This window comes from Heptranchias perlo, chromosome 14 (genome assembly GCF_035084215.1).
Source record: "Heptranchias perlo isolate sHepPer1 chromosome 14, sHepPer1.hap1, whole genome shotgun sequence".
Taxonomy (NCBI): Eukaryota; Metazoa; Chordata; class Chondrichthyes; order Hexanchiformes; family Hexanchidae; genus Heptranchias; species Heptranchias perlo.
In genome coordinates this window covers 28,309,718-28,332,663 of record NC_090338.1, presented here as the reverse complement: position 1 = coordinate 28,332,663, position 22,946 = coordinate 28,309,718, and the positions used below count along the sequence as shown (strand labels likewise).

At 41.2% G+C, this 22,946-nt stretch overlaps 1 protein-coding gene across 7 annotated transcripts in view; it reads right to left on the bottom strand.

Annotated features, from left to right (window-relative positions):
* Positions 1 to 22,946, bottom strand: part of rapgef6 (Rap guanine nucleotide exchange factor (GEF) 6) — a 342,757-nt gene that overhangs the window by 23,205 nt on the left and 296,606 nt on the right. For 6 of the 7 annotated variants that reach the window (XM_067996162.1, XM_067996163.1, XM_067996168.1 and 3 more), the window contains 5 exons: positions 14,058 to 14,298; positions 13,015 to 13,398; positions 8,154 to 8,365; positions 5,182 to 5,305; positions 1,607 to 1,630 (listed from right to left, as the gene is read on the bottom strand). In XM_067996162.1, the coding sequence (XP_067852263.1) occupies positions 1,607 to 1,630; positions 5,182 to 5,305; positions 8,154 to 8,365; positions 13,015 to 13,398; positions 14,058 to 14,298 (985 nt within the window). The remainder of the gene's footprint in view (positions 1 to 1,606; positions 1,631 to 5,181; positions 5,306 to 8,153; positions 8,366 to 13,014; positions 13,399 to 14,057; positions 14,299 to 22,946) is intronic. The other variant, XM_067996164.1, reaches the window with a different exon arrangement.

Here is a 22,946-nt window from a genome sequence, read left to right as displayed (position 1 = left end):
CTCTGCTCAGGTACTGTCCACGTCCCTGTCCCTTTCAAAACCACGGTCAACACCCTCCTGTTCAAGAACCCCCAACTGGGCCACTCTGTCCTCATTAACTACCACCCAATCCTCTCCAAGGTGTCGTCGCCTTCCAGATCTGTGTCAATCTCTTCTGCACCTCACTGTTTGAATCCCTCCAATCAAGTTTTTGCCTGCACTGAAACAACTCTAACCAAAGTCACGAACGATATTCACTGTGGCCTTATCCCTTCTCATCGTCTCTGCAGCCTTTAACAGTCGACCATACCATCCTCCTCCAATGCCTCTCCTCCATAATCCAGCTCCGTGAGACAACCCTGGCATGGTCCCTCTCTCTTATCTACCCGATAGTAGCCAGAGCATCTCTACCAATGGCTTCTCTTCACATTCTTGCACCATCACCGTTGGGAGTGCCCCAAGGACCCATCCTTGGTTCCCTCCTTTTCCTCATCTACTTGGTGCCCCTTGGTGACATCATTCACAGACAATGGGTCAGCTTCCACGTGTATACCAATATCAGATTGTTTGCAACCACGGTGTCCTATTCAACCCTGAGTTGAGCTTCTGACCCCATATCCTCTTTCTCACAAACCACCTATTCTACCTCTGTAGCATCGCACCTCCATCTTCTGCTCTTTGGATGGCCTTCGAGCCTCCACCCGCCGTAAACTTCAGCTGATCTAAAAATCTGCTGTTTGTATTCTATCCTGCACCAAGATTCTCTCACCCATCACCCCTGTCCTTTCTAACGTATGTTAGCTCCTCATTCCTCAAATTTAAATGTTTCATCTTTATATTTACATCCTTCCATGGCCTTGCCCCTTCCCATCTCTGTAATCTCTTCCAACCCTACAATCAACTTAAACTCTCCATTCCTCACACTCTGGCCTCTTGTGCAAAATCCTCCCCCACTTTGTAATTCCCTCCCTAAACTAAAGGAACTATACAAATGCAAGTTGTAGTTGCTGTTGTTGAAATGAGTATATAGACAATTTCAATCTTATTTCTAGTTGGCACGATTCCTATTTTAACATTAACTAGCTTTAAACAGCAATATCAGAGTGAAGACAAATATAGCTAATGTGGGGAACGGTACTAAATCACCAGGTGCAGTAAGGGTACTCTTCCAAAGCTGCGGGAATGTAGTGAAAGGTTTATTTTTAGTTGATTGTGCTACACCTAATCTGGAAGTGCCAAATTCTAAGAGAGTGCCTGAAATGTGTAGGTGCTCCATTATCCATCACTAATATCATTGCGAAGCACAAAATTCACCAAATAAATTTCTTCACTTGCAAAATAAATTCATCTAAACCCAGGCACGGCCTTGATAGTTTTCATATTTATTGCAAACAGTTTGTATAGTTTTTAAAGAAATGCATGCAATTTTTTGATGTATAAACAACGTAGTTGATGTAGGTTGAGAAATACATTCTGCAAACATAACAGCAGTATTGGGCATAGGGGAAGGGTAGGGTAGGTATTAGGTTAATGTGAGACATGCTGTGTTTCACAGGGCAGGCAGTTGTGAGGAGGATGCAGAGCTGTTATGTGCCAAGACCTCAGCACCTGTGCACAGACTACTTACCCCAAACTCCTCCATCTCTTCTTCCTGTAAGTGAGAGCCATGAACATTGAAGCATGTGTTCAGAGAGAAAGGTAGAAAAGACAAACCAGTTCAGAGGAGCAGGAGGATGACGGAAAGAGTGCAGTACAAGGGAACAGAGAGGGGAAAAAAAAAGTTGCACCACTAGTCACAGCATTAGCACACCAAAAGGGTCTGAAATTAGCAGTAGCTGTGTAGTCTTTTTTTTAAAATGAACACCAAGAATCTACTGCAGATGTGATGACACACAAATTCATGAGGGGTTATAATATTGTTATAATTGAAGGTTGAAAGCTAGTTTTTATGATTGCAATTGGGGAGGAAAAACAAGTCCCTAGATGAACACTGAATGCTGTGTACAGAGACAGAATGGCACCACAAATATCCTATTATGAGCCACCTATCTTTGCAGCCTCTTAAGGAATACAGGAAGAGGCAAGGCAAGATTAAGGTGGGATCACAGGCTACTCCAGATTCTGCTAAAGCATTTTCCTGCCACCATGGTTGACTTTACTTAGGATTAATTGCTAACCCTCTTGCTTAAAGTATTGAAGGGAGAAATCATTTATGGTGCCTCTCAGTAAACCGTGGCTGCCTTGTCTGTGTTTTGGAACTACTGGTCACAAGCTATCAAGCACGCATTGCGGGATACCCCACCACCCCTTCTTATGACATGATGATTTGGGACAATGGATTCTGGGTAGAATGGCCACTTATGGCGTCAATGGGGCAGCAGAACTCACCAGAAAACAGAGGGACCCGGCTGCGCCAGGCAAACGCAGGCAGTGTCAATACTGGAGGGCGCAATCCTGGGACAACCGACCAGATTGCGTCCCAAGGATTTTTGGGGCAAAATATCTGCACTTAGGCTGCTTCTAACCAGCAGTTCTGAAGGATAAACTGAAAGACACTGACAAGCCCTCTTTATATGAAACATTTAAGATTATGGGCAATTCAGTAGAATTAACTTCCTCTTTGAAGCCGATGCTCAAATATCTTTTTATCGTGACCGATTCGGAAAGAATCACTTGATTTGGTTTTTTTTGGTGGGAGAATCAGCTTTCAATTGTGACTAGAAACTAAAATTCAGAGACTGTGTTTCTTCTTCAGTTTATCTGGTTATTGGCAGGAATTGTGTTGAGTCAGATTATCTACTTCAAATGAATCTGACTCAGTAAGGGCAGTTGTTGAACACCTACACAAAGTTTACACCCTCTCTGCACTTCATTGTCACTATTTTTTGATGTATGCTTTAGGAAATTTATACTTGGTGGGAACTTTAAACAAAAGGGCCTACACACAGAAATTAAGAAAATCTAATTCTGAGAGTCTGATGAACAGTCCATATCCAAAACATCAACTTTTCTGTTCTCTCCACAGACGCTGCCTGACCTGCTATGTGTCTCCAGCATTTTCTGTTTTTGTCTCAGAGCCTCGTGGTTGGCATTCTGAATTATTAATGGAATTGGGATTAAGTTTAATATCCTTTAGGATCATTCCCAGTCTTATAACCATTTTAGGAGGTAGGGGGTGGTTATTTTTCTTTTAATGGTAAATGCTGATGACATTATGGAGGGATAGGACTGGATTAGAGTTGCTGTGCCCTCCCAAAAAGAGAATCAACATCACATTCAGTTGACTTGATCGCTGAACTACTCTGTAATGATTAAATCTCTACTGCTGTCAAACCAATTCTCCTATTATGCCAGGCTCAGAAACTCTTCCCAGCCAGCACCCTGCATTAATGTCGACCTCTACTGATGCTAACCTAACTCTCCAATTAAGCAAGGTACCAGAGAGCAAATGGCACGTTGAAAGAGAGAGCTTCAGGAGAGCAAGGAAGAAAATTGACAAAAAACGAACACAGGGACATAAAATGAATGACAACAGCAATGTTTATCTCATTCTATACCTCAGTCACGCTTAGGCATGAGCCGTTTTGCGGGTGGATTTGGAAACAGCACCTCTAGTCGATGGAGCTGCCCTGTTTCTATTGGCAGGGTAATTTCACCAACAGGAGGGAGAAAAAATAGTCTCACCAATAAACAAACAAGGAGGCTACCACCTGTTCTCCTGCAAAGATCCTATACTTCTGGCTGTCTACTTTCTTTTAAATCAGCACGGTGTCAACCACTTTCTGCTAAGCAGAGGTCAAGGTCATTGGAGGAGGCAGGGAGGCAGGCAGCAGACGTGTTCTAGTTTCACTAAAACATTTAGTAGTTGGAGTCCACAGACTGTTATTACTTTGCATTTGATCTACTTGGATTAGATGAAGCCCAGATGCAAAAAGGAGGATTCATTTATTCTGAAGTGAGTAAAGCCGTTATGCACATTGCTGTAAGAGGACTTGAACATCAGAGATTTTCCTCCAATGATTTGTTTCTTATTTGTGACTACTAACGACGTATTAAGAGGGCTGGTCATCCTTCAATTCATCGATAGGTTTCTGCTATTGTTTAAATGAAACTAAAGTTGCTTACCCCAGTTTACCTGAACAGCAAGAATGAAATAAACCAAAGGAGGTTAGACTGAAAAATTCCATTATTACTCTTTTCTTACAGTTTAGTCTTTGTAGTTGCAGGTGTTGTCACTCAGGCTATGTTGAAAAGCCAGGTCTTTGGAGCATCACTTATTGCAGCAATTATTTTTAGACCTGATTTCTGCTTCTTTTTGTCTGATGCTATTTCTTGTCTCTTCCTCGACTATGCCCAATTAACAACAGATTCAAAGTTTTTTTTTCCTTTTCACTACTATTGAGCTTGGTAAGGCAATTTAACATTTAAAATCTGCATGCATCACCCCGAATACACGAGTTATCAGATTCAAAGAAGTAATATTAGTTTATGTGGTGTCAAACAACACAACTTCAATTTTGGTGAATTCACAGTGCAGCCAGGTCAACAATTCACAAACAAACATTTCCAGTTTTAAAGTGAATCTCACTAACCCACTTTAAAAACTGGAAAGTCTCACCAGTTTCCTCCCTCCCCGCCACCCACCACCCCCGCCCCCCACCTCCTTAAATATAGACAGTAACTCTTGCTTGGTTATGGCTCAGAGAATTGGTTGGCTTCCGATATCATGGGCAAGTGACCATTTTTCAGGGCTTAGTCCAGATACTGAGCGTTGGCCATGACAGTCAAGCCCAATCCTGTTCGCAACTGCTGTCCACAAGCTTGCATGAGGAGCGTGCTGTTCAATGTAACGTGAGCTGACTACTGAGCATTCAGTACCACATGTTCTGCTCACCAGCACTCTGGTTTTAAACAAAAGCACATTTAAGCTTAGAATTAATATTTTTTTGGGCATCACTGGGTGTGAGAGAAAAAAAATGTGTGCATCTAACTAGCGCTGTACCTGACTAGCTTTTGCATCAACTATAGGGACATGTAAACATTAAAGTGATCCTTGAATGTTAGACATTCCAACAGGAAACAATTTCCAGAATCCAGTAAGATTTCAATACAATACAATTCCCACAACAAAAATATTCATGCATTAGCAATGTCCTGACCACAGTAAAAAAATTCTCATTCTGTTTCTTCACAATTACTAACCTATTTCTGAACATTACAGCAGGATCCATGTTAACTGAGGTCATACGGACAACATGTCGAATCTCCTTAGCAATCATCCGCAGTTTCTCAAAGTTTGCCAAACCTTCCACTTTGGAGTCATTTCCTTAGAAAGCAACAGAGAGAAAATCATAATACACTTAATGGCAGGGTTCCTAATTACATCCAGAATGCATAAACTATAAAAGCTGTCAAGAGTTAGTGCTATCAAAGTCAAAGGAGACAGTAATTCAAAAGGCACTTTATTTTATTTCAGCAGATTTCAATGCACCCGCACTACGTCAGCACCAGTCTCTCCTGTTTATAATTCCACTTGGTGCCGTTTTCCATCAGGAGTCAGGGAGAAATGCAGCCATCAGGTCAGAGGGCAGCTCTTAAACCCATGAAAAAGTGGTTACCAGCTGTTGCCAGAACAAGGCAATTGGCAAATTTATATCACTAACTGAAGCAAACAGTGAGAAAACCATGTTTGCCATCGGCTCCAGTTTTTAAAAGTAAGAGCACTTTGAGGGTCAAAGGTCAACACTATGAATGTTAAAGGAGCTGGTAACTCTCATGGTCAGTGCTGTGAATGTCTAAGGAGATGATAGCTCTAGAAGTCAGTACCATGGATATTAAGGAAAAGGTAACACTCAGGGCTATGAATGTTAAAGGAGGCAGCAATTCTCAGAGCCAGTGCTTTAAATGTGCAATTGCTCAAGCTTGCAGATTAATCACACTAGTAACATTAGGAAAACGATTTACTCTGAGGGTTGCCCTTGACTGACATCACTGCCACATGTTCCCTCTACTGTTAAAGTGGAGGCCACACAGTACATACAGAAGTTCTCATCAATTATTTTAAAATTATTAGCAGCTCGTACAGGGCTTACTATTCAGAGTATTTTGTTACCTTCCTCTTTAAGGATTCAAAAAAATTGTTAACAAACATATGGGGCTCGATTTTACAATGGTGGCGAGTTGGCAGCAGGGGGGATGAAGGTGCACGTGGCAAACCCTCATGAACAAAGCTTATCGTTTCCGACGCGATCGCACATTGATTGATAGTGATTAACGTCCTCTCTGGGTTCTGCACCCGGCAGCCATCCTGATTGACAGGCTGGCTGCTATCAGGAGCTGCAACGCGTGGGGGACGAGAAAGAGAGGCGTCATCCGGCGCTGGAACAGAAGACGGGGGGGGGGGGGGGGGTGGGGGGGTAGAGAATAGAAGATCCAGCGCTGGACTGGAATACTGGGGGTGGGGATGATCTGGAGGACATCAGGGGAAGATTTGGGGGGGGGGGGGGGGCGGTGAAGAGGGGGAACATCAGAGCGGGAGATATCGGAGCAGGTTTCAAAGGTGGGTTCATTTAGTGTTTTCACTTCCTTCCATGGTTTTTTATTTAGTTTATTCAGTTTCTTTTTCCCTGATCTGGCCCTTCACGTCTGGTTTCACAAGGCGTGAATCAGAAGCGGTGGGGCAAGCCGCCCAGGTAAGTTAAAAATCATTCTAATCCCTTCATCTGTCACAGGTAAAGTGCCTTAAGTACCTCAATGAGATACATTTGGCTCTTTAACCGTCATGCGGGACTTCCGCTTTCAGGTCGCCCGCGCACACACAGGTGGTCCCTGGGAAACTCGGAAAAATACATGGAGCAGCCTTTTTTGATAAGTGACTTACAGCAAAATAGGTCATAGTTTTGAAGCAAACTGAGCAGTTGTCAATCTCAGTAAGTGACATTTGGCAGGTTTGTATTTGTTGTATTAACTCTGTACAGTGTTGTTTGTTCAGCAGGGTTGGAGCCAGCTTCCGCACCCGAACGGGAATTTCACGATTTTCTGAGCCCCCCCGCCACAATTGCCTCCTAAAATCACCCCCATGATGTAAGAACCTAATGCAACTTGTGCAGGAGAGGTTTTCTCTAAGTTTTTGTACATAACGCACACCACTTCACTGAAAAATGAGTACAAAACCCTAGGTGCACACTACATGTGACGGCACGTTATATGTGGAAAATGTAAAGATGAGAAAGTGCATGTTCGATGTGAAAATTTGCAGAATACGCTATACCAATTGAAATACTGGACAAATAAATACCAGCTCCACTATTACACTGGCCCAACAGTTTATAAGTTTCATGGACAGGAATTGATATGAACCATCCATTAGCAAATGTTAATTGCAATGAATCCACCTACAACTGCTTCATCTATTAGTCTTCCCAATTATTCTAAAATCCCAATTTATGCAAACATTAATGATCACAAAGCTTTTTTAAAATTTTTACAAAAATATGAATTACAGAATCCAGAACACTTCATGATATTCAGGATTTTACAATACTGGCAAGAATTTTTGACACATTGCACAGTTGTTATATCACATACAGCTACTAGAGACACTGCATTTTTATGATGTTTTGTGTAATATGTGCATCATACCACACAAAAACAGAAAACTGAAGAGGTTTTCCAGTCCTAATTCATTTTCTGTCACCATTTGTAACACTATTTCAACCTTACCCTGCTGAACAAACAACACTGTACAGAGTTAATACAACAAATACAAACCTGCCAAATGTCACTTACTGAGATTGACAACTGCTCAGTTTGCTTCAAAACTATGACCTATTTTGATGTAAGTCACTTATCAAAAAAGGCTGCTCCATGTATTTAAATGGGCCTGCCATCTGTGTCACTCATGTCAAGTGTTAAGGTCACTCATATTTTCCTGCGCTTGACAGCACTGTGCCTGCCAGTCTAATCCTTACTTCGCTGAATAAACAAGAATCCCACACAGTTACAAAAATGAATACGTGACCAGGGGTCTAATCGTTACCCTGAGAATAATGGGAGCTCCATACAGTTACCACAAAGGCCAAGCATACCACTGCAAGAGTTAAACACTTAACAAGCAGTTGACTGCGTGCTGTGAATTATCTACATGAGTAACTCGCACTTCAATAATGGAATACCTTCGTGCAGGAAAGTGAGGTCTTTTTTGACTACAGGGAACAGTGGAATGATGGGTGGCTGGAGACTCTGGCTGCTGAGAACGTTTCTATATTTTGCCATGTTTCTCGAAGGATCGAAGAGATCTTGAAGGTCCCGAAGCAGTTTCTCATACTTGCTCGGCAGTTTTTCCCAAGTGCCTCTAAGACGTGCAACTGGCGCGAGGTTTAACCCACTGAAACATATATTTAGAGAAAAATTTCAATAACATTTTTATAATGCTTACATCTGATGATAATTACATTTTTGGAATACAGTAACTTCCAATAAGAACTTGTGTTTAAGAATGATGTTTCTGAAAGACTCAGGTTCATTGCTTTTATGAATATTATGGCAACTTAACAACTACTGCCAACTTAGATTTGTTTTATTCATTCATTCGCGGAACGTGGGCCTTGCTATCAAGGCCAGAATTTATTGCCGATACCTTAGTTGCCCTGATTTGATACAACTAAGTAGCTTGCTAGGCCACTTCAGAGACCAGTTAAGAGTCAACCATGTCAGTATTGGACTGGACATAAAGGTCACATCAGGTAAGGAGGCAGGTTTCTTTCATTAAAGGGAAAGCAGCCACTAAAGGTCATTAGTGAACCAGTTGGGTTTTTATAACAATCCTATAGCATCAAAGTCACTTTTTTTTACTAATATCAGCTTTTTATTTCCAGATTAAAATTTTTTTTTTAAAAACTGAATTCAAATTCTCAAACTGCCATGGTGGGATTTGAACTCACATTCTTTGGATTATTAGTCCAGACCTCTGGATTACAGGTCCAGTAACATAACTACCGCATCCATTACCTGGTCTGTGGATTTTACTTCAATACAATGACATTAAAAAGGAAAAGAATAAAAAACAGGCACTTCTTCAGAATAACTGTCCCCTTGTTGCTAATATAGGAGTCTTCGGTTTCTTTTTAAGTGGCAGAAAGAGTCTATTGTGAGTGTGATTTTAGTACATTGCAAAAGAGCTAGTCATTTCCCATAAGATTCAACACCATAACATTACCAAGGGACTCACTCCTTAAGAAATTAGCATAAAAATGACTGTTAGAGATCATTTTTTAAAATTGAACCGAGAGAACATTGATGAGGTAAAATGCTTGCTTCTTACATTTTCCTTCTCCCTTAAAACTGAAACATTTGGCACCTGACAAACTAGTTATAAACATCCTGCTGTTCATCAACATCAAAAACTTATGGTTTGATACAATGCCAGCTCAGAAATGGAAACTTTTAAAACAATGTATACTCAACAGTGTGATGTGACGGTACAGCACACTAGAGTTCAAAAACCTTCTCTACTCCCAATGAAGTTTAGTCCCTCTGACACTGGCAATCCTCTAGTATCTTATCCAAGAGGGCACACTTCATGTGGTCTGTCAGTAGCAGACAATTTTTCTATTATGACATCACAGTTGAGCTCAATCCTGCCCTTCATCGATGCTCACACATTGTAGTAGCAGAGATCAGAAGCAGGAATTCTGTTCAATGCTTCCTCTCGATGCATTTAAGGGGAAGCTGGATAAACACACGAGGGGGAAAGGAATAGAAGGATATGTTGATAGGGTTAGATGAAGTAGGGTTGGAGGAGGCTCGTGTAGAGCATAAACACTGGTATAGATCAGTTGGGATGAATGGCCTGTTACTGTGCTGTACATTCTATGTAATTCATTAGCTCAAGGATGGTGAGGATAAATGTAGTACTACTATTGCTTCCCCATCTCAGATTAACTCAGCACTGACCAGGAATAGAACCTGGGGCATTCTGGTCTGCACAGCTTAGTATCACACAACGCAGTGTATTTGCCCAAAATAAAACTCAAAATTTGATCACGTTAACTGTCAATTGTGATTCCCAAAGAACTTCAATTCATTGCTTTCTCTTATTTATCCCACAACCTAACTTGTGTGTGGGGCGGGCTTCATGGACCAGCTGGTCTTTTCCTGCCCATCAATTTCATATATTCTTTGTAGAGAAACCAACAATAATTTAATACTTTCTCTCAGTGTTTGACAAACAATATGGTTAAAAGAACTCAAGAAATTTCATCTCAAGGTAAGTGCAGAAATTACTAAAGAAGGTTAAGCATTCCTCTAAATGTTCTGTTAAGGGCAGTTCTGGCTGCAAGGGTAGCAATTCTAACCATTTTTTCATCCTTGTTTCAGACCACATTCAAAAAGCAGGAACTGCCAAAAGTGAGTCTCTAATTTAATTTAGTTTGCAGAGCAAATTAATAACAGTAAAATAGTAAAAACATTTAAGAAGTCAGCACTTTTTTTTAATGCAGTTTTTAATTTTTATCATTGATCTTCCCTTCCCCACCCCAATACGGTCACAAGAGTAATGTAGTGGTTTAATTAGCCTTTCAGCTTTGGGCTCAAATTCAGCCCAACTGAATGGATGGATGAAGGCCCCTGTTGCCAGTAAGGGTCCAACACAAATTAAGTTGGGAGTATCATCCCAATTGCTCGTGGGCATACATGAACACTAAACTACGTACAATTCAGCACAAAATGGTGCCAAATTGACAACTCACTGGAAGAGGCTGTATGGATGGTTGTGTGGGGGATCAAATGTCACACCAATGGAGTAAGATGTGCTTTAAAAAGGTTAGTGTTAAGATATATCGTTGAGGGGGAGTAGAGAGCTTTAGTGCATCAGACACATGCTGTCCTTGACTTGGATTGGATTGCTTGATGCTGACTAATGACACCATCATGCTATGTAGAGAAATTCACCAAAAAATGTAAAATATGCAATAAATTCATTGCTCTTTCAAATAAGTAATTTAAAATGAAAATATTCTTTTAAAATTAATCTGATTAGTTCCAACAGGAAGCACCAAAAGAAAATAGAAATAAAGCATGTTCTTCTACTGACTGCACTGATAGACTTCATTGCAAAAGAAAATTACTCTTCCTGTGCAACACTGCATTCTGGCTAATCCAATTAATATTTGGCACAATGTATATTTAAGGGTCACACATCACACTATCAAATCATATCAGATTACGATTACGATCTCACCACGATGGACGTCTCGGCACTATACACCAGTATCCCCCACGATGACGGCATCGCTGCGACAGCATCAATACTCAACACCAACAACAGCCAATCTCCGGAAGCCATCCTACAACTCATCCGCTTCATCCTGGATCACAATGTCTTCACCTTCGATAACCAGTTCTTTACCCAAACACACGGAACAGCCATGGGGACCAAATTCGCACCCCAATACGCCAACATTTTCATGCACAAGTTCGAGCAGGACTTCTTCACTGCACAAGACCTCCAACCAACACTATACACCAGATACATCGACGACATTTTCTTTCTATGGACCCACGGCAAGGAATCACGAAAGAGACTACACGATAACATCAACAAGTTCCATCCCACCATCAAGCTCACCATGGACTACTCCTCAGAATCAGTTTCTTTCTTGGACACACGAATCTCCATCAAAGACGGGCACCTCAGCACCTCACTCTACCGCAAGCCCACGGACAACCTCACGATGCTCCACTTTTCCAGCTTCCACCCTAACCACGTCAAAGAGGCCATCTCCTATGGACAGGCCCTGCGAATACACAGGGTCTGCTCAGACGAGGAGGAACGCGATGGACACCTACAGACGCTGAAAGACGCCCTAGTAAGAACGGGATATGACGCTCGACTCATCGATCAACAGTTCCGACGGGCCACAGCAAAAAATCGCATAGACCTCCTCAGGAGACTAACACGGGACGCAACCAACAGAGTACCCTTTGTCGTCCAGTACTTCCCCGGAGCGGAGAAACTACGCCATGTTCTCCGCAGCCTTCAACATGTCATCAATGAGGACAAACACCTCGCTATGGCCATCCCCACACCTCGCCTTTAAACAGCCACCCAACCTCAAACAGACCATCGTTCGCAGCAAATTACCTAGCTTTCAAGAGAACAGCGTCCACGACACCACACAACCCTGCCACGGTAACCTCTGCAAGACATGCCAGATCATCGACACAGATACCACCATCACACGAGAGGACACCACCCACCAGGTGCATGGTTCATACTCCTGTGACTCGGCCAACGTTGTCTACCTCATACGTTGCAGGAAAGGATGCCCCAGAGCATGGTACATTGGCGAGACCATGCAGACGCTGCGACAACGGATGAACGGACACCGCGCAACAATCGCCAAACAGGAGGGTTCCCTCCCAGTCGGGGAACACTTCAGCAGTCATGGACATTCATCCACCGACCTTCGGGTAAGCGTACTCCAAGGCGGCCTTCGAGACACACGACAACGCAAAATCGTCGAGCAGAAATTGATAGCCAAGTTCCGCACCCATGAGGACAGCCTCAACCGGGATCTTGGGTTCATGTCACGCTACACGTTGCCCCACCAGCGAACAAATGTTATCTGTTTTTAATATAATGGGTCATTTGCTGGCTTTCTCTGCCTTCCGGATGTTTCTGCCTCTCTCTGTTTTTTTTCCTGTTTGTTTTTTTGTTGAATGTGTATTCGGGGGTTCTGCAGGTGACACCTCTCTGTCTGAACACGGTGATTGCCTTGGCAACGGGCAGTTGCAAGGGCATTCTGTAAACACCATGTATTGTTCTATATGTATAAATGCGTAGGCTTCGAGGAGCTCCTGAACATTTACCTGAGGAAGGAGGAAGTCTCCGAAAGCTTGTGAATTTAAAATAAAATTGCTGGACTATAACTTGGTGTTGTAAAATTGTTTACAATTGTCAACCCCAGTCCATCACCGGCATCTCCACATCACATCAGATTAGTCATCAAACCGACAAGCACAATTAATTCATACCTGATGATTGCAAACATGGAATTGAAGTTCTTGCACTCTCTGCAGTGCAGGGCGATTTTGATGAAATGTTTAATTATCTTCATCCTTTTCCATTGAACAGTTTCCTTCAAAATCTCAGTGGCGACCCAAAAGGTCTCCTGATTGATAACATCCTCAAACTGCTTGAGATGGACATTTCCAGATTTTGACTCCCGTTTGAACAGGTCATCTATATACTCAGTGGGCTCAATGTTCCGGAACAATTCAAAGTCTCGCATTGAAAGCTGAGTGGCTACCTCAATAGTGCTGAGTTGTAGCAGAGATATTTGACTTTCCCTCAATAATTCCTGGGCATCTTCATCTGAGCAAAGAGTCTCTGTCTCCATATTGTTCTTCAGATAGTACCTAAACGATGAGATAAACAGAAGTTATATTGTTTTAAAACACAGTATTGGCCTGCTGGAAATATGTGTGTGGACAATGGGTGAGGAAATGGTCAAGCTTGACTGTGATAACCCTTACAGTGAAATAGCCTGCTGACACCCATTGGTCATACAAACATATGAAACAGGGCAACTTGAATGAGTTGTGGAGAGTTATCATTTTATGGCTATAGTTCAAAATTATTCAAAACTGGTCTCAAAGAGTTTTTCAGTTCAGAATCTTCGTTTCCAAATATGCACTTCACCTTCCTTCCTTCCTCCACCTCCCCCACTCCCCCCAAAAAATTGTTTGTGCTCCTTTGCTGCAGGCATTGATTCAAGGTAGAAAGGTTCCATAGGCAACATCAGCCATCAAGTACCTTGAAATGGCAATTCTTCATGATAGTGGCCATTTTTGCCCCTTTTGGTTGTGAAATCACCCTACATTATACAATGCGACTGTTTCATAAATACAAAGCAATGCCTGGATTCCAGTAAAATAGTTCATAACATTCCACAAGAGTGATCAAAATACTTGGGAAAATGATCAATCTTGCATGCATTTGTCTTTCAATATCTGGCACAAAAATAACAAGATTAAAAAAATTATTATTTTATGCGTAACAAACAATGCCTTCTTACCTGCCGTTCAGCTGGATCCGGTCAGCCAGCTTAGATAACTGATCAGGAAGTCTCCTTTGCTTGATTACACCCTCAGGGCTTATAGAAACCTCACAGAGAGAGTAGGTCTCAGGTGGTGCAGTCAGGCCAAATTCATGGACAGAATGGACAACAACCTCTTTTGCTGTGGTATCTTTGCTTATGATGATATAGCAACTTTGCTGATCTGCCTTGAAAACTCTGATGACTTGATCTGGTATGTCTGTTTAAAAAAAGTTTTAAAATTGCAAATATATATACACAACACACAGTACTCAAACTTTTTGTTGCCTATATTCCAAGTCAAATGTTTGCCATATACATAATAGATTCTCCCCATCCAAATAAATATACTTTGTGTCATTCAATCAGCAAATCTCAAAAGAAAAATTGGGGGATTCTGGCATTTTCGACAAAACATTTACGGTTACTCTGCATGACTGCTTCACAAAACAACAGCTGGATTTTTGCTTAATCATTCAAAAGCAATGTGAAATCTTCTTGACAATACTATTCTGCTTCTATTGAAGGTGGAATAAGCAAGACAAAATGATTAATATAAAGGATTAATTTCTTGCTTGGCCAGCATTTGAAAATCACCCATGGAACAATCATGGCTGTTTCAAAACGTCTCCAGAGTAAATAAGTGATATTATTTATTAAAAAATTATCGCAAGCTGTGTGACAATTTTACAACCTTATTAGACTTCAAAATATATTTATCAATACAAAGAATAGCCAGGGATGATTCTCCCGATGGCCCAATGAATTGATTTTAGTCTGTATTGTGCGCTGAGTTATCAGATTTCAGCCATGTTGTTGGTGGGGCATCTCTAGGCAAGGAGGGAGAGAAAAATTGCTCAGGGTTCCCATCACTAACTAATAACTAGCAATCCCTGCTGGAAACATGTGTGTGGACAATGGGTGAGGAAATGGTCAAGCTTGACTGTGATAACCCTTACAGTGAAATAGCCTGCTGACACCCATATGAAACAGGGCAACTTGAATGAGTTGTGGAGAGTTATCACCATCCATAGGACTGTGCCAGCACTACTTTCTGCAGACAGGAGCAGAGGTAAGTGGGGGGGTGGGGGGGTGGGAGTGAAGACTAGAAGGAAAAAAAATCACCAGCAAATTAGATCATAAACTTTAAACATTCTGAATAATTTGCCAGCATGCTGTAACATATACATTAAAAGATTTGTGATGGTGCTGCTACTTGCATGTGCCAAACAATGTTTTTTTTAAAACTAAGGATTTTGTATACAAGACAAAAGTTTAAAACAAGAGTGAAGTTTATCTGATGGCTTAGTGAGTAAGCAGTGCCATTCTAAGCTACACATCAGGTGGTGTCTGGTTTGATCCCTATTTAGCTGATCTCAGTCAGGCAGCAGTTCAGGGCACCAAAATTATCTTCTGTGTCCCTTAGCTAGAGAGGGATAAAAGATCAGTCAGCTGGAAAGTTGAGGAGTGTATGTAGAATTGGTTGAGGACAGGATTGGATTCAGTGTGATGCTCTCCATGGTTAAATACCAAACTAATGCTCACATTTTAAGCTTGGGGGATGTAGCAGAAGATTGCCAGGGGCTGTGGAACATACCACAGCCATAAAAGAGTCTTCAAGAGAACAGGGGAGAAAATTGGGGGAGAAAGAAACACATTTAACTAATATGCACATCACAATGAATCAATAAATTTTTCCTCCACAAGCATCATTTTTAATGATACACACACATAACAGGTTTCATTAAACTGAATTCTAGTAAAATGGCAGTAACTGAAACTTCTGTAAGTGACCAATGATATTCAGAGAAGAGCAGCAAGTTCTGGGAAATGTTTGAGGCTGTTTGACTTGTCTTTCACCTCAAGCCAACAGTAAATGCCACTTTCCTAATAGTTTATTCTTTGTGTTGGACAGTGATGGAAATACTAAGAAGCATCAGCTTTGTATACATGTCAATTATTTTGACCGAAAAGTGGTACAACTCTGCCTGAAGGCTGGTGAAGATAGTGGACAGACTACTGATGTTCTACCAGCTGTATGTAATTCTAAATCCAGAGAATTTCTCCCCTGCATTGCACTGTGGTTATGTTCAATCACTCCAGTTACTTAAAAGTGAAATACAATTCCGTTAATTTAATGCCCGATAAGTATTTTACATCAAAATGCTGACTATTCACGAAAACAAAGGCATAACAACATGGGCTGCACTATTTAATCCCTGAGAAAACACTCATTGGATACAAATCACCCATTTTCAAATTGCACTCTGATGCACTCAATGCTGCCTCCCTTAATCCATGCTGAGTGAATTAATAGTTTGAATCCATGTAAACATTTTATGTTTTTTGTTCAGTAAAATAGTCAAGGACTGAGTAGATACATTTAGGGAGGAGGGGAGTCAAAGAATGGGTCCTTTCCCACAGGTAGAAAAGTAAAATCAGACACCTTCATGTGTGGCCAATTGGATGGATGGTTACAGAATGTAACTGGCAGAAAATGACAGTACCCTGGGAAGAGTTTCCCTACTTGCCTTTACAATGGAGCACAGTATATCGCTAAAGGGAGGGGAAAAATAAATAGAAAAATAACTGAGGTTAAAAGAGGAGTGATCTCATGATTACCAGTCTTAAAAATAAAATCTTCCAAAAATAGTATAACTTAATTTTTTGTATTGATTTGCAAGTTTTAATAAGTGCTAATAACAAAGTGCTAATGAGTACTGGGTGTGACTGAGCCAGTCAGTGCAGCAAAGCTGAATTAGCAAACAGTTGAAGGAACAATGAGGGAGGCAGAAGATTTTCTTTGTACTATGTGTAGTGATGTCACAAACCCATTCTTTAGGGTTTATGATTTTCCATCACACAGAGAAAATCTTCCCTAAGATCAATGAAGAACCTTTTGTTAATGGCAGCAGCTCTGTTAATGTTATTCCATCTGCATCACACGACTGGGTTCAGTAACTGCTCGAAACAAGCTTCTTGGTTTAATGGTTGCATCGCTAAAAATGTTAATCCAGCGAAGCAACCCCTCCCACTCAGTGATGTCATTGATAGTGTTTGTACAGTTAAAGAAACAGAAATTGAAGGATGTTAATATTAATTCTTTTGACCATTTATAATGTTTTTAACAGAAAATTACTATTTTCTGTCCATTGCAATAAACGCTGCAATAACATATACATACATAGAAGTTACAACACAGAAACAGACCATTTAACCCAACCCCACAAGCAAATAGTGTAACCATCACATGTATCCGTCCTGTTTCCATATTCCTTTATCCACTTTTCCTTTAACGACCTAACCAATCTAATCTTGAATGCTGACATAGTTTCTGTCTCAACTACTAACCCTAGAAGTGAATTCCACAGAATGGCAACTCTCTGTGTATCTTGTATTAATCTTGTATCCATGGCCCTTTCTCCCAGACCGCTCAACTACTGGAAACAGTACGCTTCTATCTAGCCAGTCCCATCCTTTCATAATTTTAGGCACTTCTATCAATTGACCTGTACTCTGCATTGCTCTAACAAAAAAAGACGCAATTTTTCAAATCTTTCTTCGTATTTATATTTCCTCAAACCAGACAGCATCCAACTGAATCTGCGTTGTACCCTCTCTAAAGCCTCAATATCCTTCATATGGTGTGGAGGCCAATACAAACACAGTAATCTAACTGAGTTCTTATTAAGGTTTTATATAGGCTCATCATTACTTCTTGGCTTTTATATTCCCCACCTAGTCATAAAACCTAAAATTCCATTTTTTTAAAAAAGACCTCATCAACCTGAGATGCTGCCTTTAACGTCCTCTAAACCTGTACCCCCTAATGCCTCTGCTCTTCCACAGCACCTAGTCTACTTCAATCTTATCAATCTCCCACTGCAACTTCCTTTCATCATCTTCTAAAATATATGCTGTACCTCCTATTTTGGTACCATATGCAAATTTCTACACCACTCCATCTCAGCTTATATTCAAGTCATTGATTTACACAGTGAAAAGAAGTGGCCCCAGAACTGATCCCTAAGAGACACCACTAAACATAGAAATATAGAAAATAGGAGCAGGAGTAGGCCATTCGGCCCTTCAAGCCTACTCCGCCATTCAATATGATCATGGCTGATCCTCTATCTCAATACCATATTCCCGCTCTTTCCCCATACCCCTTGATGCCTTTTGTGTCCAGAAATCTATCTAGCTCCTTCTTAAATATATTTAGTGACTTGGCCTCCACAGCTTTCTGTGGTAGAAACAACCTCCCTGCATCCTGTCTGTCTAGCCCTGTCAGAATTTTGTATGTTTTAATGAAATCCCCTCTCATTCTTCTAAACTCGAGTGAATACAGGCCGAGTTGACCCAATCTCTCCTCATACGACAGTCCTGCCAGTCCAGGAATCTTCGCTGCACTCCCTCTATGGCAAGTATATATTTTCTTAGGTAAGGAGACCAAAACTGCACACAAAACTCCAGGTGTGGTCTCACCAAGGCCCTGTATAACTGCAGTATACTGTGGATACTCAAATCCTCTTGCAATGAAGGCCAACATACCATTTGCCTCCCTAACTGCTTGCTGCACCTGCATGTTTGCTTTCAGTGACTGGTGTGTACAAGGACACCCAGGTCCCTTTGTACATCAACATTTCCCAATCTATCACCATTTAAATAATACTCTGCCTTTCTGTTTTTCCTTTCGAAGTGAATAATTTCACATTTATCCACATTATACTGCAGCTGCCATGTATTTGCCCACTCACTCAACTTGTCTAAATCGCTTTGAAGCCTCTTTGCATCCTCCTCACAACTCACAATCCCACCTAGTATTGTGTCGTCAGCAAACTTGGAAATATTACATTTGGTTCCCTTATCCAAATCATTGATATATATTGTGAATAGCTGGGGCCCAAGCACTGATCCCTGCGGTACCCCACTAGTCACTGGCTGCCACCCCGAAAAACACCCATTTATTCCTACTCTCTGTTTCCTGTCCGTTAACCAATTTTCAATCCATGCCAGTATATTACCCCCAATCCCATGTGCTTTAATTTTGCACACTAACCTCTTATGTGGGACTTTATCAAAGGCCTTCTGAAAATCCAAATAAACCACATCTACTGGTTCTCCCTTATCTATTCTACCGGTTACATCCTCAAAAAACTCCAGTAGGTTTGTCAAACATGATTTCCCTTTCATAAATCCACTACCCACTTCCACTCACTGAAAATCTGCCCTTAACTCCCAATCTCTCTTTTAACCAATTTTTAATCCAGTTTTCTACCCCTCCTCCAATTCAACACCTCTTAATTTTCTCTAATAATCCCCCATATGGTACCTTGTCAAAGATTTTCCTAAATTCCTTCCACACTACATCCACTGCATTTCCCCCATCTACCATGTCTGTTAACTCCTCAAAGAATTCTGAGATTTGTCAAGCACGATCATTGCTTTTGAAATCCATGCTAGCCATTTCTATTTTCTCTGTTTCTAGCTACGTGGTAATTTCATCCTTAATTAGAGACTACAATGTTCCCCATCACAGATGTTAAGCTAACTAGTCTGTAATTACCTGGATTAGCTCTCTCTCCTGTTTTTAAAATGGTACTACTTTGGTTACTCGAGTCTTCAGGCACATATCCACACTCAACAGGCACAGTAGGTGCAGCACATGAGGAGGCCATTCAGTCCATTGTGCCTGTGCCAGCTCTTTGAAAGAGTTATCCAATTAGTCCCATTCTCCTGTTCTTTCCCCACTCTTCAATAGTATCTAATTCCCTTTTGAAAGTTACTATTGAATCTGCAGGCAGTGCATTCCAGATCATTACAACTCACTGCGTAAAAAAATGTTTCTTCGTGTCGCCTCTGGCTCCTTTGCTGATCACCTTAAATTGTGTCCTCTGGTTACTGACCCGTCTGTCACTGGAAACAGTTTCTGCTTATTTACTCTATCAAAACTGTTCATGATTTTGAACACCTCTTAAAAAAAATCTCCCTATAACCATCTCTGTTCTAAGGAGAACAAACCCAGCTTCTCCAACCTCTCCACATAACTGAAGTCCCTCATCCCTGGTACCATTCTAGTAAATCCCTTCTGTACCCTCACTAAGGCCTTGACATCCTTCTTAAAGTGTGGTGCCCAGAAATGAACACAATACTCCAGCTGAGGCTTAACCAGTAAGGTTTAGCATAACTTCCTTGCTTTTGCCTCTATTAACAAAGCCCAGGATTCCATATGCTTTTTTAACAGCCTTCTCAACTTGTCCTGCCACCTTCAAAGATTTGTGTATGTGCACTCCCAGGTCTCTCTGTTCCTGCGCCCCCTTTAAAATTGTACCATTTAGTTTGTATTGCCTCTCCTCATTCTTCCTACCAAAATCTATCACTTCACACTTCTCTGTTAAATTTTATCTGCCATGTGTCTGCCCATTCAACAGTCTGTCTATGTCCTCCTGAAGTCTGTTACTATCCTCCACATTGTTTACTACATTTCCAACTTTTGTGTCATCTGCGAACTTTGAAATTATACCCTCCATACCCAAGTCCAGGTCATTAATATATATCAAAAAGAGCAGTGGTCCTAATACTAACACCAGGGGAAGATCATTGTATACTTCCCTCCAGTCTGAAAAACATCCGTTCACCACTGCTCTCAGCTTTCTATCCCTTAGCCAATTTTGTATCCAGATTGCCACTGTCCCTTTAATCCCATGGGCTTTAGTTTTGCTTACAAGTCTATTATGTGGTACTTTATCAAATGCCTTTGGAAAGTCCATATACACAACAACAACCACACTACCCTCATCAACCCTCTCGTTACTTCATCAAAGAACTCAATCAAGTTAGTCAAACACGATTTTCCTTTAACAAATCCATGCTGACCTTCATTTATTAGCCCATACTTTTCCAAATGCCAGTTAATTTGTCCCGGATTATTGTCTCTAAAAGTTTCCCCACCTCTGACATTAGGCTGACTTGCATGTAATTGCCGGGTCTATCCCTCTCCCCTTTTCTTGAACTGGAGTGTAACATTTGCAATTCTCCAGTCCTCCGGCACCGTTCCCATATCTAAGGAGTATTGGAAGATTGTGGCCAGAGCTTCCGTAATTTCCACCCTTACTTCCCTCAGCAACCTAGGATGAATTCCACCTGGAACAGGTGACTTTTCTACTTTGAGTATTGCCAATCTTTTAAGTACCTCCTCTTCATTTTTATCCTATCCAGTATTACTACTACCTCCTCCTTTACTGCTACAATGGCAGAATCCCCTTCGCTAGTGAAGACGGATGCAAAGTATTCATTTAGTACCTCAACCATGCCCTCTGCCTCCACAAGATTATCTTTTTTTTAATCCCCAATCGGTCCCACCCTTCCTTTGGCTACCCTTTTACTATTTATATGTTTATAAAAGACTTTTGGGTTCCCTTTTATGTTAGCTGCTAATCTATTTTCATACTCTCTCTTTGCCCCTTGTATTCCCTTTTTTAGATCGCCTCTGTACTTTCTGCATTCAGCCTGGTTCTCTACTGTATTATGAACTCTACATGTGTCATAAGTCTCCTTTTTCTGTTTCATTTTAATCTCTATATCTTTAGTCATCCAGGGAGCTCCACCTTGGATGTCCTTCCTTCACCCACCCCCCACCCCATAGGAATGTGTCTACTCTGTAACTGAACAAACTCCTCCTTGAAGGCTTCACATTGTTCAACTGCTGTTTTGCCTGCCAATTTTTGATTTTAAGATCCCTTTTTAACTCACTGAAATTTGTCCTCCTCCAGTTAAGTATTTTGTCCTTTTCCATAACTATTCGAAACCTAATGATATCATGATCACTGTTCCCCAAATGCTCCCTCACCGAAACCTGCTCCACTTCATTCGCCAGAACTAGATCCAGTACCGTTTCCTTCCTGGTTGGGCTGGAAACACACTGTTTCAGAAAGTTCTCTTTTAGGAATTCCTCCCCCTCTTTGCCCTTGACACTGTTATCATCCCAGTCTATACTGGGATAATTGAAGTCCCCCATTATCATTACTCTATAGTTCTTGCATCTTTCTGTAATTTGCCTGCAAATGAGCTCCTCTATCTCCTTCCCACTATTTGGTGGCCTACAGTATACACCCAGTAGTGTAAAGGATGCTCTATTGTTCCTTAATTTTAACCAAATAGATTCTGTCTTTGACCCCTCAACTACATCTTTTTCCAGTGCTATAATAGTTTCTTTGATCAATGTTGCCACCCTCCCCTCCCATTTCTTTCCTTCCCTATCTTTCCTGTATACTTGGTAGGAATATTAAGTACCCAATCATCCCCTTCTTTGAGCCAGGTCTCAGTCATTGCCACTATATCATAGTCCCATTTGGCGACTTGAGCTTGCAGCTCACCGTGCTAATTTATCATGCTATGTGCATTTACACACATGCACTACAAACTCATCTTAGACTGCCTTGCATCTGATCCCTCCTATTTCTTAACTATTCTTTACTCTAGTGCTACTTGACCCTCCCAGTCCTGAGCACCTTGTTTCTCCTCTCTACTCTTTCATCCTGGTGCCCATCCCCCTGCCAAATTAGTTTAAACCCTCCCCATGGAAAAGAAAGTCAGGTGTGCTGTAAAACAGACCGCTGATTCGCTATGAGCCCATTTTGCACTACTAGTACAGACCAATTTAACCCTCAGTCTTTTTTGCCACTAGCCTTAGTGAATCTAAGTTGATTTTAGTATCGCCTTCAACTACACAAGACCTCAGGCAACTGCACTAGAACAGTATAAAAGTGGCTTTAACGTGTGCTTGGTCTGAGTGTTTTAACGCTGTATAACGTTTGAAAAAGCGTTCTATTCTCAGCACTAAGACCTTGATGAGAACAAAATATTCAT